Here is a 16,013-nt window from a genome sequence, read left to right as displayed (position 1 = left end):
CTGTAAATTTTATGAGGTTTCATTGCATTAGACAAAAGCAACACCCACTGCTCTTTTTGAGATAATCATGGCCTCCTGTTGAAATGGCTAACAGGTGATACCTTTATAATTCCTAGACACTCTCTGTTTGAGAAGATCTGTGAAACACACATTAATCCTTCAAAATCTCTTGAAAGGGCCCTTCCTGTGTATGAACACTGTGTTTTTTTATCCTGAGATTTAGCAAAAGTTTATATACACAGTCTTTTCTCTATGCCACACTTTTGGGAGCTATTTCTGACTTTTAGCATCTTCTGCCATTTGAAAAGCTAAGGAATTATCAAAATCATCAAGTTCTGGTTCTTTTTAACTGTTCTTCCTCAATTTATCCCTCTGGTCTAGCATTTTACTATAAACAGTAAGAAAACAGGCAACATTGGGGCATCTGGGTGGCTCGGCCTGTTAAGCATCTGACTGCAGCTCAGGTCATGATCCTGTAGTTGGTGAGTTCAAGCTCCACGTTGGGCTCTGTGCTGTCAGCTCAGAGCCTGAAGCCTGCTTTGGATTCTGTGTCTCCCCCTCTCTCTCCCTGCTTGTGTTCTTTTTCTCTCTCTCTCAAAAATCAATTAACATTAAAAAATGCAAAAAGAAAGCAGCCAACATCTTCAAATCAGGCATCTTAGAAATCTCCTTAGCTATATATATATATATATATATAGCTCCATGTTTTCCACTCATAAGTTCTGCTTTCCAGACAACTACAAGACACAGTTTTGCAAAGCTCTTTGTATTGTAACTCAAGCCATCCTTTCTGCTTCCAATAACATGTCTTTCACCTTCTTTGTAGGCCCTTTGGGCAGCATATTCAAAAAGAGTCTGTTCAACACACTTGAGGCTTTCTCTACCACTCTCCTTAAAATTCCTCCAGATTCTGCATGCTCCCCAGTTCCAAAGCTGCTACTACATTTTTTTTTTTAATGCTTAGTTTTGAGAGAGAGCAAGAGAGCGTGCACAGGAACCTGCATGGGAAACAAGAGACAGAAACAGAGGGAGATAGAGAAACCCAAGCAGGCTCCACACCGTCAGCACAGAGCCCAGTGCAGGGCTTATCTCACAAACCATGAGATCATGACCTGATCCAAAATGAAGAGTCAGACTGAGCCACCCAGGCACCCCTGCCACTCCCACATTTTATAGATTAACTGCTTGCTTCCTATTGCTGCATAACAAATTTCTACACACTTTGCAACTTAACACAAATTTATCATTTCCCTGTTTTCATGGGTTAGGAATCTTGATGAAATTAGGGGTCAGCCAGCCAGTTATGTCATCTGAAGGTGTGACCAGGTAAAGATTTTCTCCCAGACTCCTTCAGGTCGCTGGTAAAATTCCTGTCTTTGCAGCCCTATGACTGAGATCTCCATTTGCTGGCTGGCTGTTGGCCAGGGACTGCCTTCTACTCCTACTGGTCACTCACAGGCTCTTGCCATGTTGCCTTCTCCCCAGTTTGCTCCTTTAAAGCCAACAGGAAAACATTATTCTGATGTTTCACATTTTAAAAATTAGATTAGGCTCACCCAGAATCTCTCTTTAACTCAAAGTTAACTAATTAGTGACTTAATTATAGTTATTAAATCTACCCACACTCAAGAGAAAACCATACTGGGCACATGCAACAGGGAATAGAAATCTTGGGAGCCATCTTAGAATTCTGCCTACACTAATAATGAAGAATAAGTCAGGAAGAAAAATTGACATCCTAAACAATTTCCCAAAGAAATCACATTAAAATCTACCACTATTCTAGGGGCACCTGGGTGGCTCCTTCAGTTACGTGTCTCTTGGTTTTGGCTCAGGTCCTTATCTAATGGTTTGTAAGTTTGAGCCCTGTGTTGGGCTCCGTGCTGACAATGTGGAGCCTGCTTGGGATTCTCTCCCTCCCTTCAGTGTCTGCCCAGCCCTCTCCCTACCTCTCTCTCTCTCTCAAAATAAACAAACAAACACCAAAAAAAGAAAAACTACCACTATTCTAATAAAATCATTAGGAACAACTGGTACACGACTTTAACATTCAGTATATTACGTCTTTAAACTTCACAAACAGGAATAACATTATAATACATGATCCAAGATTTTCAATATAAAATTTGTGTTATCTCTTCATCTTAGGGAAGACAAAACAAAACCAAAAAAATACCATGATACATACATATACAAGTTTCTCTATAATTTGGAAATTTTTTAATAGCCCCTTCCCAAAATAAATACGAAGGTATACGTTGATCCTTGCCCAATTCCTTTATTTTCAAGTGTAGTTATTGAAGATTAAAAATGCAGCTGGTCAGTAACAGTAAAGGTGTTCATGCCAAAACATTACTGTCAAGTTGTCCACGATCCAGTCCATATAGATTAATTTAACGATGCAGAAACAGTTCTTAAAATGGAATTGTTTTCCTACTAGTATTTGTCTCCAACTATATACACTGTGATTTCAGGGGTATTTCTATCATTTTTTTCTCTTTCCTACTTTCTCACCAAACTGCTCCCAGCCTTACACGAAAAGACTTTCCTGCTGCTACTGCTTCCCCTTTGCAGAAGCAATCTTGAGCTACACAACATCTACAAAAACCTGTAAGAGTTCACTATAAATTCTCCACTTTACAAACCTTATCTTGGTGGTGGGAAGGACTGCCTCACACTGAAGAACTGAATAACAAGAGAAAAAGGCAGAGTATAAGAGTACAGATGCTGGTGTGCGGGTAGGCGTGGGGTGGGAACTTGTGCTCTCTGGAACCCAGGTTCTCTGCATATGCTATCCCTTTACCCTGAAACATGCTCCTGTGGCAGGTGAATTAGATAATACCTACTCATCCTACAGGCATCAGCATAAAGGTCATTTCTGCTGAGAAGCCTCCCCCAGCTACTCTTCCAGGAGAGTTACAGGCTTTTATTATAGAGTCCACGAAGGTACTTTTAACAAAACAAAAGAACAAATCAAAATAGTCTTCAATTTGGGGTATTTTTCCCACAAATGTAAGGCTCACATGCTATAGGAAAAACTATTAATGTTATTTATTATAAGAATAATAAAAACTATTATGCTTTTTTCAGCGGATAGTAGTAAGCACTCAATAAAATATCATATATGGGGCACCTGGGAGGCTCAGTTGGTTAAGTATCCAGCTCAGTTTCAGCTCAGGTCACGATCTTACAGTTCGTGAGTTCAAGCTCCACACCATGCTCTGCGCTGACAGTGATGGAACCTGCTTGAGTCTATCTCTCTCTCTGCCTCTCCAGTGCTCTCTCTCAAAATACAAAATTAAACTTAAAAAAATAAAATTCCACACTTATTCATGATTAAGATTCTTTCAAAATTAGATATGGAAAATTTTCAACATCTCAAGGTTGTATGTATAAATTCACAAGCAAATATTAAAATTATAGTAATATAGTAATAACTTAAAAATGGGAATGCAATGAGGATGAGTCATTATTGTCATTTAAGGAACAAAGAATGTTACTTTTGCAGGTAATTTTTAGAAAACCTAACATAATCAAAAATACTAGAATAGGTAACAAGTTTAGTAAAGTTATAGAATAACACAAATTCACTTAAAAAAGCTGACAGCCCAGCCATAAAAAAGGATGAAATAGTGCTATTTACAATGAAGTGAAGAATTATTATGCTAAGTGAGATAAGTCAGTCAGAGAAAGACAAATACCCTATGATTTCCTCATCTGTGGAATTTAAGAAACAAATGAGCAAAGGGAAAAAAAAAGAGAGAGGGGGCAAACCAAGAAACAGATTCTTAACTGCAAAGAACAAACCAATGGTTAGCAGTGGGGAGGTGAGTTAAATAAGTGATGGGGATTAAGGAGTGCACTTGTGATGAGCACCGAGTGTTGTTGAAGTGTTGAATCACTACCTTGTATCCCTGTAACAATATTACACTGTATGTTAACTAACTGGAATTTGAATAAAAACTTAAAAAAAACTTACAGACATTTGTTATGATATAAATTCAAAATCTGGATCATGATTTAGCTTTTCTTACGATTTAGGAATTTATTCAAAAATTATAAAATCTTAATGGGTGAAATAAAGTCAAACAAATATAAATATATACTCTACAAGGAGCAAAGATGAGAATATCCAATCTGTTAAAACTTCTAAAAATTTGGTGTTATGTATCCCTTGAAAAGTAAATTTGCATTTTTAAAAATCCATGTATACAGCACTTTACAAGGTTCATGAAGTTTTAATAAGCATCTATGGAACCCAATTAATATTAGATTAAGAAACTGGGGTTTCTTAATCTGGGGCACCCTGGGGTGCCAGGGTGGTTCAGTTGGTTGGGCATCTGACTTTGGCTCAGGTCATGATCTTGTGGTTAGTGGGTTCGAGCCCTGCATCAGGCTCTGTGATGACAGCTCAGAGCCTGGAGCCTGTGGTGGATTCTGTGTCTCCCTCTCTCTCTCTCTGCCCCTCTCCCGCTCGTGCTCTCTCTCTCAAAAATGAATAAATGTTAAAAAAATATATATTAGATTAAGAAACTTTAATATTAAATAAGTACAGTATCAATTAAAGTTCCACTAACTACAACTTATCCAAATGTATGTGGCCAAAACTGCTGGCTGGCCATAAATAATAAATACACTTTTCAAAATCCCCCCAAATCACAGAAGTTTCCCTTAAGACATGGTTACCCAGCTAAAGATCTCCTTTTCAATACTTTTTTTTTCCTTTCTAATGTTTACTGATTTTTGAGAGGGAGAGAGAGTATGAGCAGGGGAGGAGCAGAGAGAGAGATACACAGATTCTGAAGCAGGCTCCAGGCTCTGGGCTGTCAGCACAGAGCCCGACACAGGGCGAGAACTCACAAACCATGAGATCATGCCCTGAGCCGAAGTTGGACACTTAGAAGACTGAGCCACCCAAGTGCCCCATCCTTTTCTATACTTCTGTTTCCATCTATGAAGGAAGCCACTTGTGGCAGAGTAGAAATCCATCTACAAGTTGAAAGTCATGTTAAAAACATCTGCTTGGAAGTATAAGCAAGCTACCAAGGTAACCCTGCAAAGTTCCCAAGGGGGAGAAAAAGAAGCAGAGGAGTTATCTCAAAATTTGGAGGTGATTTACCTTCTAATTATTTGTCAAATTAGTTATATACTAAGCAGAAGGCTATTGCTAAGTAGAGTGGAGTGGTCAGCAATTTCTAAATGGTCAGCAGAATGGGACTAAGAGGAAAAAATCTATTTCCTTAAATAAGCAGATTAAATTACATCCTAGGAATAGCAGAACAAGATGGAAACAATCTTTTAAATGTAGTTAAGCCATGCTTTAGCTACTTTTTGGGAGGTACTGCTTGTTACAGCACCTAATTAACATCCTAACTAAGCACAGAATTTCATTCAGAGAAGTTGGCACTTCAGCAAAGTTCAAAATATCTGTGACTGATTTGCCAATTGAATGGACAAGGGATATTTCAAAATGAAAGAGGCCTTCAACTACCTCCACTGTGACCTTAGTCTGTACTTTCTAACTGATTAAGTTTTTCTTTACAGCTTATTACTTAACACGGGCAACAGACCCTATGGGCAAAGCATCCCCTGATGGGAGCCGAAACTACCCTTCAAGCAATAAGCACTGCCCTAAGCCAGCAAGACCCCATGTGACTGACAAGACAAAGGTCCACCTGACCTTTACTGCCCACCTGCTCACACCCACAAACCTTTGCCCCACATTTTTCTGAAGTTTATTGTTTTATTTTCAGAGAGAGTGTGCAAGCATATGTGCACCAATGCGCACTCAAGCAGGGGAGGGGCAGAGGAAAGGAGGAGAGAGAATCCTGAGCAGGCTCCTGCTGCCAACCCACAGCCTGACATGAGGCTCAATCCCACAGATCATGAGATCATGACCCGGGCTAAAATCAAGAGTCATATGCTCAACCAACTGAGCCATCCAGGCCCCCAACCCACATTCTCCTTGTATAAATCTAGACCCATTTTCGGTACTTTGGAGACAGTCTTTGAGATATTAGTCTGCTGTCTTCCCCGTGTTGGCCTCACTGAAATAAATTCCTTTCCTGTTTCACCACCACTGTCTCTCTGCCTTTGGATTCTGTCAGCAGCGATTGGCCAAACCTGGTCTATTTGGGACCCCAGGGCCAGGTGCTCTTGCCCCCCTGTACCCCAGCTACAAAAATACAAAGCTGATGACTTTAACAATGCCATAGCAAAATACCTGGGAAGACTGCTACTGGTGATACCTAGGAAGGCAGACAACGTACTCTGGGAAAAAACCTGACTTCAGCCAGACAGGCTTGGAATATTGAGAATGTTGCTCTGTATTAGCTCCTTCATTCTGCTGTCTGCAAAGTCCTATGAGAGACAGGAAACCACTGAGGAGACTCCGGCTCTAAAGAGGAGCCTCAGCGAGAGAGAAGACTGCACTCCTAGTCTTTCTCTAGCAATTTTTGTTAAAATCAAATATGGAACTAGCCCATGGCAAAAATAACAACAAAAATTAGATTACAGATGGTGCCTGTCCCCCCTGCCCACACTATTATTAAAGTAGGCTTTACTAAATCAGGATGGAGGCAGAATAGACAGAATATAAACATCAGTAAGTAAAACAGGAGTTTTCTACAGTAAGTGAATGAATGCACGCTTTGGTTACGGCTGCTTTTACCTGGAACTACCTAGATGTAAACTAAATGTTCAAGGAATGAAGGACTGCCAAAGAAACCATTATCTGTGATGCAAAACCCTGTTATTCAACTGCTGAGTAACCAACTCAGGAGGAAGCTGTGACAACTGTGGGGTTCTCCCAAAAAAGACAATAGCCACCTCAGAAGTGTCTACAGAGAGTAATGGCAAAAAAAAAAAAAAAAAAAAAAAATTCTTTCAAAGGGGAAGGCCAGAGCCATCTGAGAAAAAGACAGCAATGCTCTTCCATGAGAGTAAAACGGAAGGCACAACACATGCTCTCCCAGGAACCGGACTCCACTATAGGAGCTGCAAGTTTTCACATTCCCACTCAGAAGGATATGACAGTTGTTAAGGATAAGGGACTACCAAGTGTTCCCATTCTTTCTTTTTCTGAACCGCAACTACCCTGTCCTTACACCACAAGTATGTGGTATTTGTGTGTGTGGTGATGGAGTGCTTGCTGAAAAGCAATAGATTATTTGTCTGTTAGTTAATAGATGGTGTAAAAGAGAGAAGTCACAGCAGACTGAAAAAAACTATCACCCAAAGATCCTGGACTTTGAACTTGTACCCCTTAAGGAAGAGATGGAGATGTTCTCTGGATGAGAAAAGACAACTATGAATTATACGTGTGGACACAGGAAAAAACCTCTGAGTGATCAATAGGGCAGGACCTCTAACTGTCACCTTGTATCTCCTTTTCTCTCCTACAGTAATAGAAGTTTCAGGTGAGCACACGGTAGCTCAGGAAAAAAGAGCACACACTCCAGTCCTTTTTGAAGAGAAGTGTGGTCCTACAACTAAGTTCAAGCTGGTAATAAAAGGAAAAACCACAGGATCAAGATGAGGTCACTTACTTATGCTAGGCTAAATCGGTAAACCAGGGCTTCATACCTAACCTAACTGCAGTTTCAGCCTCCCCCCAAAATGTAGTCTTAATCAGGAAGTTTTTGGTCTGCACCAATGAGGTAATCTGTCATATGGACCCTTCTCCATCCCCAAAAGGAAGAGGAGTTAATCTACCCAACAAGCCTCTCTCTTTTAAAGAAATATGACCTTGTCTGAAACAATCCGTTCTTTTGCTAACAACTTCCCTGCTCCATTCTCCTTCCTATTAAAAAAAAACCTTCCATTTTATATAACTCCTAGGAACTTCTTTCTATTTGCTAGATGGGATGCAGCCAAATTCATGAAATGCTTAATAAAGCCAATTATATCTTCAAATTTCCCTGGGTGGATTTTGTCTTTTAACAAGGCCAAACAGATGTAAATAGAAAAAATACATGTAAAATTTCTAAATTATAACATAAAAGAGAATCACCTTGCCCTCCAGTTGTTGTTTCCTCTCTTTTGTTAGTGGTGAGCCATCAGCCTTGCAAACTAAGAAAAGAAACTCACCTGTATCTTAATTGACATATATGTATTGACTTATCACAAAATTACAGTTTATATTTCTATGTTGACTATTAAGAACATTTATGTGTCTACTACTCCTTGTAGAAGCCTACACAATTTGTGTTTTATACGAGTACTAGGAGTAATAGTTAACTTGAAAAAGATGTCTTTAGGGGCGACATCTATGGGTGGCTCAGTCAGTTGAGTGTCCAACTTCGGCTCAGGTCATGATCTCACGGTTTGTGAGTTCAAGCCCTGCGTAGGGCTCTGTGCTGACAGCTCGGAGCCTGGAACCTGCTTCGGATTCTGTGTCTCCTTCTCTCTCTGCCCCTTCCCCGCTCATGCTCTGTCTCTATCTCAGAAATAAATAAACATCAAAAAAAAAAAAAAAAAAAGAAAGAAAAAGACGTCTTTGAAGAAACGGACTTTCCTCAGTTATGAAGAGTGGAAGGCCAAGAGGCTACCACAGAGTAAAACGTAAATGTGAATGTATATCGAAGCAAATGGCTCAAGGGTCAAATAAATTACAGGGAAAAAAGAAAAAAAAATCTATCTGAGCAAAAGTGTCCAGATGGGAGAAAAAAATCAAAGATAATAAAACTGAAACAACATAGCAAATGACTGGTAGAAAGTCTCAAAGAGCTAAGAGCAGTGTGAAATTGACATGGTCAGAAAGCCAGAGTGAGGTCTCCTAGAAGCGTCCCGACGAAAACAACTTGTTGGTGAGACTATTCCCACAAATACATACAACACTGTGGAGCAACTGGGGAATGAAAAAGAGCTTCAAAGCTTGTGTAATAATAATCTAGACTAGGCTCTTCAAGAAAAAAGAAAGGTATTTTACAGAAAAAGGCTGAGAAGTACGTTAGTAGTTTTCTAAAGAGGCATATGGCTAAATCCGAAATAGTGTACAATTAAGCAGATAAGGAAAGAGTAAACTCACCGTAGTGATTCTGCCTTTTCTCTTGACTGGAAGAAATGGGCATGCTCTCACTTGAAGATCTTTAATGGCAGCAGTCATTGTACTGTTCTCACGGTCACCTTTCCAACAAATTTCACATTGTGTTGTAATGACTAAGGCAGGAGCATCACTTCGTGTCATATCAGCCACAAACACAATTTCAGGATTTTTAATAATAATATTAACTTCCCACTTCTCTTTTTCCTGTACAGGTACTAAATAGAAACAAAATAAGTTCACATTTTAAAATATTTCTAAGTATTTGTTATACAGATTATTTATGGAAAAACTTGTTATTTGTGAGAAAATGGTTTTTTTCATTCCAAGGAAAAAAATACAAGAATCTTAGATCTCAAAGGAATCTACTGTAATTCTTTTAGTATAAAAGTTGAAGATGTATAGTCTTAAGAGCATTTTAAAATGTGGGGGAAAACCCCTGTCATGGCAGAGAGCTGGGAACTAACCCAATCTCTGACTCTCAACTTGGCACTCCTTCTGCCACACCACAATGAGCCACATATGTAAATGATAATGGAGAGCTGTAAAAATAACAAAAATAAAAGAGTACATTAAGTAAAAATACTGTCTTCAAATATGAAAAGGAATAGTTGGTGCATTATTCCTCCTGCTTGTTTTTGTCAAAAAAATTCTTTTAAATTACTGCCTGTAGAGAAGCATATTTGCTTATTCTAACATAGGTCCCTTAATTATTGAACCCAATATATATTTATATGTAGAAAACTACACAAACTGCACATCCTACAGGAAAACACATTTAAGTTTTTCACTTACCTATGAAAAATATTTTACTTTATTAATTCACTTAGCCTCATCATCTAGACAGATAATCAAGGCAAGTGCTACTGTAGCATTTCAATAATACATATATTAAATATTTTAGCCAATAACTAACCTTCTTCCTTAGCAGTCCATGTTTGAACGCTGGTTTCTATAGCCGTGCCTGTGGTGAAGGCCTCAAGAAAGACGTTTGCAACTGTCAGCAGAAATTCTACACTGGCACAAATATACATTTCTTGAAGGACTAAATCAGTCACCAAACCATCTCTGACTTTCCTATACTTTACATCCATCATGTCCTTTTTGTCAAACCCAACTGTCAGTCCTATCATTCTGAAAAATACAATAACAATTCCTGTGAGTATCTTAAAAATAACCAAACACACCAATAAAAGTCAAAAGACCTCTTATTCATTTTACTAACAGCAAACCAACATTCTGAAGTCATTTTTCTTGGGAAGATCACAAAGTACTCCAAATAACAGACTTAAGAACTTCTGGAGCACAAGTGTTTCATAAACTAGTAAGTGTAACTTTAAGCAATTGGCAGAACTTAAATGTCTTCTCAATTTTTCATGTTTTCCCATTAGAACTTACAAAGATGAATAATAATTTAGGAAAAAAGAGATTCATTTAAAAAACGAGTTTAACTGCATTATTTCTTTTGAACCATTCCATCAACCATCCAGTAAGAACAGCACGTAACTGAACGAGGCCATTTGCAATGCTGAAAACCGTGACTCCACTAAATTGAAACTTTGAAGATCTTAGGATGTACCCAGAAAACAAACATGCAACTTTGGGATTAAGTTTTGTCAAACAACTCAAACATTTCTCAAATAAAAACTAAGCACACTGTTACCTAGGAGTTGCCTTCTTGACATGAGGTCTTTTATCATCTAAAATACAGTTTTTTAATGAGAAGGAAGAAAATACTGAGTCATCTGTATACATCTTTGCAGTACTTATAATATTCTCCAACTTAAATTCAGCAAGTTTCAGAGCAGGATCACGAACATCTGTAAAGGAAGTCTGTGGAAGAGGAAACCAATACACATTTTACAGAAAAACAAAGTCTAACACATTTTAAGATATGAACTACCACATTCTCTATCTCCACAGGGCTTGCTAATGAAAGGCCAAAAAAGCCATTTAATTTAAAAACTTTTTTTTTTTTTACATCACTACCTATAGGAAAGAAAACTTATCTTAAAAGGGCAAAGGTTAAATTAATTTTGTTATTAAAATGAAATAATCAGTAACATTTTTCAGAGAAAAAGATAATCCAAAATACATATGAAATATTAACAACTGTTATTTTTTAAATATTTTTTAAATGTTTACTTATTTTTGAACAACAGAGACAGAGGGTGAGTGGGGGAGGGCAGAGAGAAAGAGGGAGACACAGAATCACAAGCAGGCTCTGAGCTGTCAGCACACAGTCCAGTGCGGGGCTCGAAGTGAGGAAGTGCGAGCTCATGACCTGACCCAAAGTCGAAGGCTCAACCAACCGAGCCACCCAGGCACCCCAAAAACTGTTACTTTAATAAGCATTCACCTATATCATTTTCATCAAGTGAGAAAGTATTTTTTCTTCTTTCACTTACCTGCTCAGGACTTGGACTATATAGTACCATGGTGAGATAATCAGTTTTGAAACTCATATTTAGTGTTGTCTTAACTTGAGAGGCCTGTGAATGTACTTCTACCACAGCAGCTGTCACTACAGTTGTTCCTTGGAAAAATGAAAAGTTATTGGACAAAAAAGTTAAGAAAAGTAGAAGCCATTAAAACAGGCTTAAAATAGGCTTAAGAGAATTATCCACTAAATAGGTATAGTATAATGATAGTCAAGAAAATAAAAAAAGATTAGAAAATTCAGATGCTGACCTCAGTAACTACTGGCTTCAGATTCTATCCATGCAGTAACTTGGAAATATTAAACACTGATGCTTCTGTTTCCATTTTTGTAAAATGAGAATAACAGAACTAACTACTGGGTTTGTTTTCGGGATTAAGTAAAAGAGTATGTGTAAAATTCCTACTAGAATACCAGGCACCTAGTTTAATATTCAAACTTACTTCAAAAAACTAAAACCAAACAAGATCATCTTAAATGATGTTTAAAAAACTGTTCCACTGAAAACAAGGAAACAAAATTCATTCTTTCCTGCATTTTACATTTTGAGCCAAGGCATTTATGTACATGGTATATATTAAATGGGCTTTTACTAAACACACAGCTCTTACTAATTCTCATTCTACCCAACCGCAGAGACAAGTACCACCACACCACGTAACTTATTTTTAATTAAGTTAAAATTTACATCAGTGAAATACATAGATCTTGGCAGAACAATTCAATGAGATTTTATATATCCATGCCACAAACACTTCAATTAAGATACTGAAGATTTTTTACATCTTTGGTTAGGTTTATTCCTAGGTATTTTATGCTTCTTGGTGCAGTTGTGAATGGGATCAGTTTCTTTGTCTTTCTGTTGCTTCATTATTAGTGTATAAGAATGCAACTGATTTCTGTACATTGATTTTGTATCCTGCGACTTTGCTGAATTCATGTATCAGCTCTAGCAGACTTTTGGTGGAGTCTATCGGATTTTCCATGTATAATATCATGTCATCTGCAAAAAGTGAAAGCTTAACTTCATCTTTGCCAATATATGTATGTTTTCACTCTTATGTAAATCCTGAGAAACTTAACAGAAGTCCATGGGGGAGGGGAAGAAAAAAAAGAGGTTAGAGAGGGAGAGAGGCAAAGCATAAGAGACTCTTAAAAACTGAGAACAAACTGAGGGTTGATGGGGGGTGGGGGGGGGTGGGGGGGTGGGTGATGGATATTGAGGAGGGCACCTTTTGGGATGAGCACTGGGTGTTGTATGGAAACCAATTTGACAATAAATTTCATATTTAAAAATAAAATAAAAGCTTAATTATTTACAAAAAAAAGATACTGAAGATTTACATCATTCCAGAAAGCTCTCTTGTAACTCTTTCTAGCTAATCCTCAACCTCCCTACCATTCTAATTTTTAATCACCAAAGGTTAGTTTTGTTTGTTCTTAAATTCTGCATAGTCATATTCAAAGTAAAACCTCTTTCGTGTTTGGCTTCCTTCAGTAAACATGTTTCAGAGTCATCCATGTTGTTGCAAGGGTCATTCTTTCTTCTGCAGTCTATGAAAATGCATTCTACAAAAAATATAGTTTATCCATTCTAGGACTGATGAACATATGGGTTGTTTCCAGATTTAAGCTATGATGAATCAATCTGCTACAAATACTCCTGAATAAGTCATTTTGTAGATATGTGCACTGATTTTGGAGTGGGGTAGGATAAATACTTAGACCATAATTGTTTGTTACAAGGTAGATATATGTCAACTGCCAAACTCTGTTGAAGTAGTTATAGTATTTCACATTCCCAACATTTTCCCAACTCATTCACATTCCCAAATCACATTATGTGCATCTCCGCTGTTTCATATTCTCATCAACATGTGGAGTTGTCAGTCTTTTAAAAACTGACTCATCTGGTGAGTTTTCCAGATAAATAACTATATTAGGACCTTTCCACATGCTTACTGTACATTTAACGTATCCTCTCCCATGTATCCAATTTTTTTTGGTAATTCTTTTGGTTTTATTTTTAAAGTTCTTAATTTCAAGGAGTTATCAGGTATTCTAGATATGACAACATCATATACATGTATCATGAATATGTATCTCAGACTGAGGCCTCACTTTTCACAATCTGATACCATCTTTTGATAAGTATAAATTAAAAATGTTTATGAAGTGTCCTTTATAAAGTTTTCATGATTAGTGTTCTATCTGCCTAAGAAATCTTTGGCTATCCCATGATGATGAAGGTATCCCATGTTGTCTTTCATAAGCTTAAAGTTTTAGCTTTCAAACATAGGTCTTTCATCCATCTCAAATTAATTTCTATATATGGTATAAAGGGACAAGGTTCAATTTTTCCTACATTTATCTAGTTGTGACAGCACCATTTGTTAAAACGTTTATCCTTTCCCTATTGACTAGTCTTCACTGAAAATCAGTTGACTCTATCTGTGTGTTTTCTGGACTCCTGGGTTTTACTATTCCGTTTATGTTATGCCAATAGCCATACTAACAAGATTTGTAGTTTATTCCATGTTTTGAAATTAGACAGTATAAATCTTTGTTCTTCCTTCACAATATATATATATATATATTTTTTTCCCTTTGTTTTTCGGTTTTCTGGCTATGTGGTCAAAGGCATTTTTACTTCTTTCTACTCTTTAGACCTATTAATCCTTGTCCTGGCATTATTACTCTATCAATGACTACCAATTGACCTGGTATGATGATTATGGACACTTCTAACTTGTGCCTACTTTACAGGGAAAAATTTAACACTTCGGCATTAAGTATGCCTTTTAAATATTTCTAGTTTTCTTCACAAACAGGTACAGAATTTTGTCAGATGCTTTCTTTGCATCTGCTGAGATATAATCTTTTTCTTCTTTGTTAATTTGGTGATTTACATTCATTGATTTTTGACTGTTAAAACCAACTTTGTTATTTTGGGCTAATTCTCACTTGGTCAAGGTGAAGTATCCTATATCCTTATTGTTGGATTCAGTATACTAATATGTTGTTTAAAATTTCCGTATCTGGGGCGCCTGGGTGGCGCAGTCGGTTAAGTGTCCGACTTCAGCCAGGTCACGATCTCGCGGTCCGTGAGTTCGAGCCCCGCGTCAGGCTCTGGGCTGATGGCTCAGAGCCTGGAGCCTGTTTCCGATTCTGTGTCTCCCTCTCTCTCTGCCCCTCCCCCGTTCATGCTCTGTCTCTCGCTGTCCCAAAAATAAATAAACGTTGAAAAAAAAAAATTTAAAATTTCCGTATCTGTGTTCATGAAGTATTTGGTGTGTGATTTTTTTAAATGCTTATTTATGCGGGGGGGTGGGGGGTAAAGAGGGGGGGAGAGAGAGAGAGAGAAATTTCCCAAGCGGGCTCCATGCTGTAAGCGCAGAGCCCAACATAGGGCTCAATCCCACAAACTCAAGATCATGATTTGAGCCAAAACCAAGAGTCAAACACTTAACCAAATAAGCCACCAAGTACCCCGAGATTCTTTTCCTGAACTGGCCTTTTCTTTTTCTTGTTACCAGAGTAATGCTTGCTTTAAAAAATTGCTAAGGAAGTGATCCCCCTTCCTCTATTTTCCAGCAAAGTTTGTGTGACACTGGTATTATTTTTAACTCAAATATTTCAAAGAATTCACCACTGAAATTCAAATCCTTTAACAGACAGAGGGCTACTCAGATTTTTTATTTCTTCTTATGCCAGTTTTGGCAATTTTGTGTTTTCCAAGTAATTTCTCCATTTCAAACAAGTTGTAGAATCCAGTCACAAAATTATTCATAATATTTCCTCATTATCCTGGTAGTGATCTGCAGTATCTATCTAACTCTGATACTGCTAATTTTTTTTCTTTCTTTCTTCCATCCTAAGAGTTTATCGATTTCACTAGTTTTTTCCAATGAAAATAATCTCTGACTTTGCCAATTTTCTCTATTATTTACCTGTTTCTCTTCCACTGACTTCTACTCATACCTGTATTACTGCTCTCTTGTATTTACTTTGGGTTTAATTTGCTCTTTTCTACTTTCTCCAGGCAAAATATTTAATCTTTTAAACTCGTTTTTCCTAATCAAATCCTTTTCAGCTACAAAATTATTTCAGCTCTGCTTTAGTTGCATCCCCAAATTTTGGTATGCTTTATGTTCATTATCTTCCCGTTTAAACACTTTTCTACTTTCCTTTGTCTTTTCTTTTAAAAAAAAAATTTTTTTTTAACGTTTATTCATTTTTGAGAGACAGAGGGAGACAGAGCATGAGCGGGGAAGGGGCAGACAGAGGGAGATACAGAATCTGAAGCAGGCTCCAGGCTCTGAGCCGTCAGCGCAGAGCCTGATGCAGGGCTCGAACTCACGAACTGCGAGATCATGACCTGAGCTGAAGTCGGACGCTCAACCGACTGAGCCACTCAGGAGCCCCGCATCTTTTCTTTTTTGACCCACAGGTTATTTGAAAAATGTTTAATGCCCAAGTATTTCAAGCTTCTCTGACATCCTACTTCTACTCATTTCGAATTTAATTCCA

At 37.7% G+C, this 16,013-nt stretch overlaps 1 protein-coding gene across 7 annotated transcripts in view; it reads right to left on the bottom strand.

The window, feature by feature from the left end:
* The window catches only part of VPS13A (vacuolar protein sorting 13 homolog A), a 253,881-nt gene that overhangs the window by 96,230 nt on the left and 141,638 nt on the right, over positions 1-16,013 (bottom strand). For all 7 annotated transcript variants that reach the window (XM_023243364.2, XM_045043176.1, XM_023243365.2 and 4 more), the window contains 4 exons: positions 11,452-11,579; positions 10,707-10,876; positions 9,960-10,177; positions 9,029-9,261 (listed from right to left, as the gene is read on the bottom strand). In XM_023243364.2, the coding sequence (XP_023099132.2) occupies positions 9,029-9,261; positions 9,960-10,177; positions 10,707-10,876; positions 11,452-11,579 (749 nt within the window). The remainder of the gene's footprint in view (positions 1-9,028; positions 9,262-9,959; positions 10,178-10,706; positions 10,877-11,451; positions 11,580-16,013) is intronic.

Source organism: Felis catus, chromosome D4, assembly GCF_018350175.1.
Source record: "Felis catus isolate Fca126 chromosome D4, F.catus_Fca126_mat1.0, whole genome shotgun sequence".
NCBI lineage: Eukaryota > Metazoa > Chordata > Mammalia > Carnivora > Felidae > Felis > Felis catus.
This window is presented reverse-complemented; position numbering and strand designations above follow the sequence as displayed.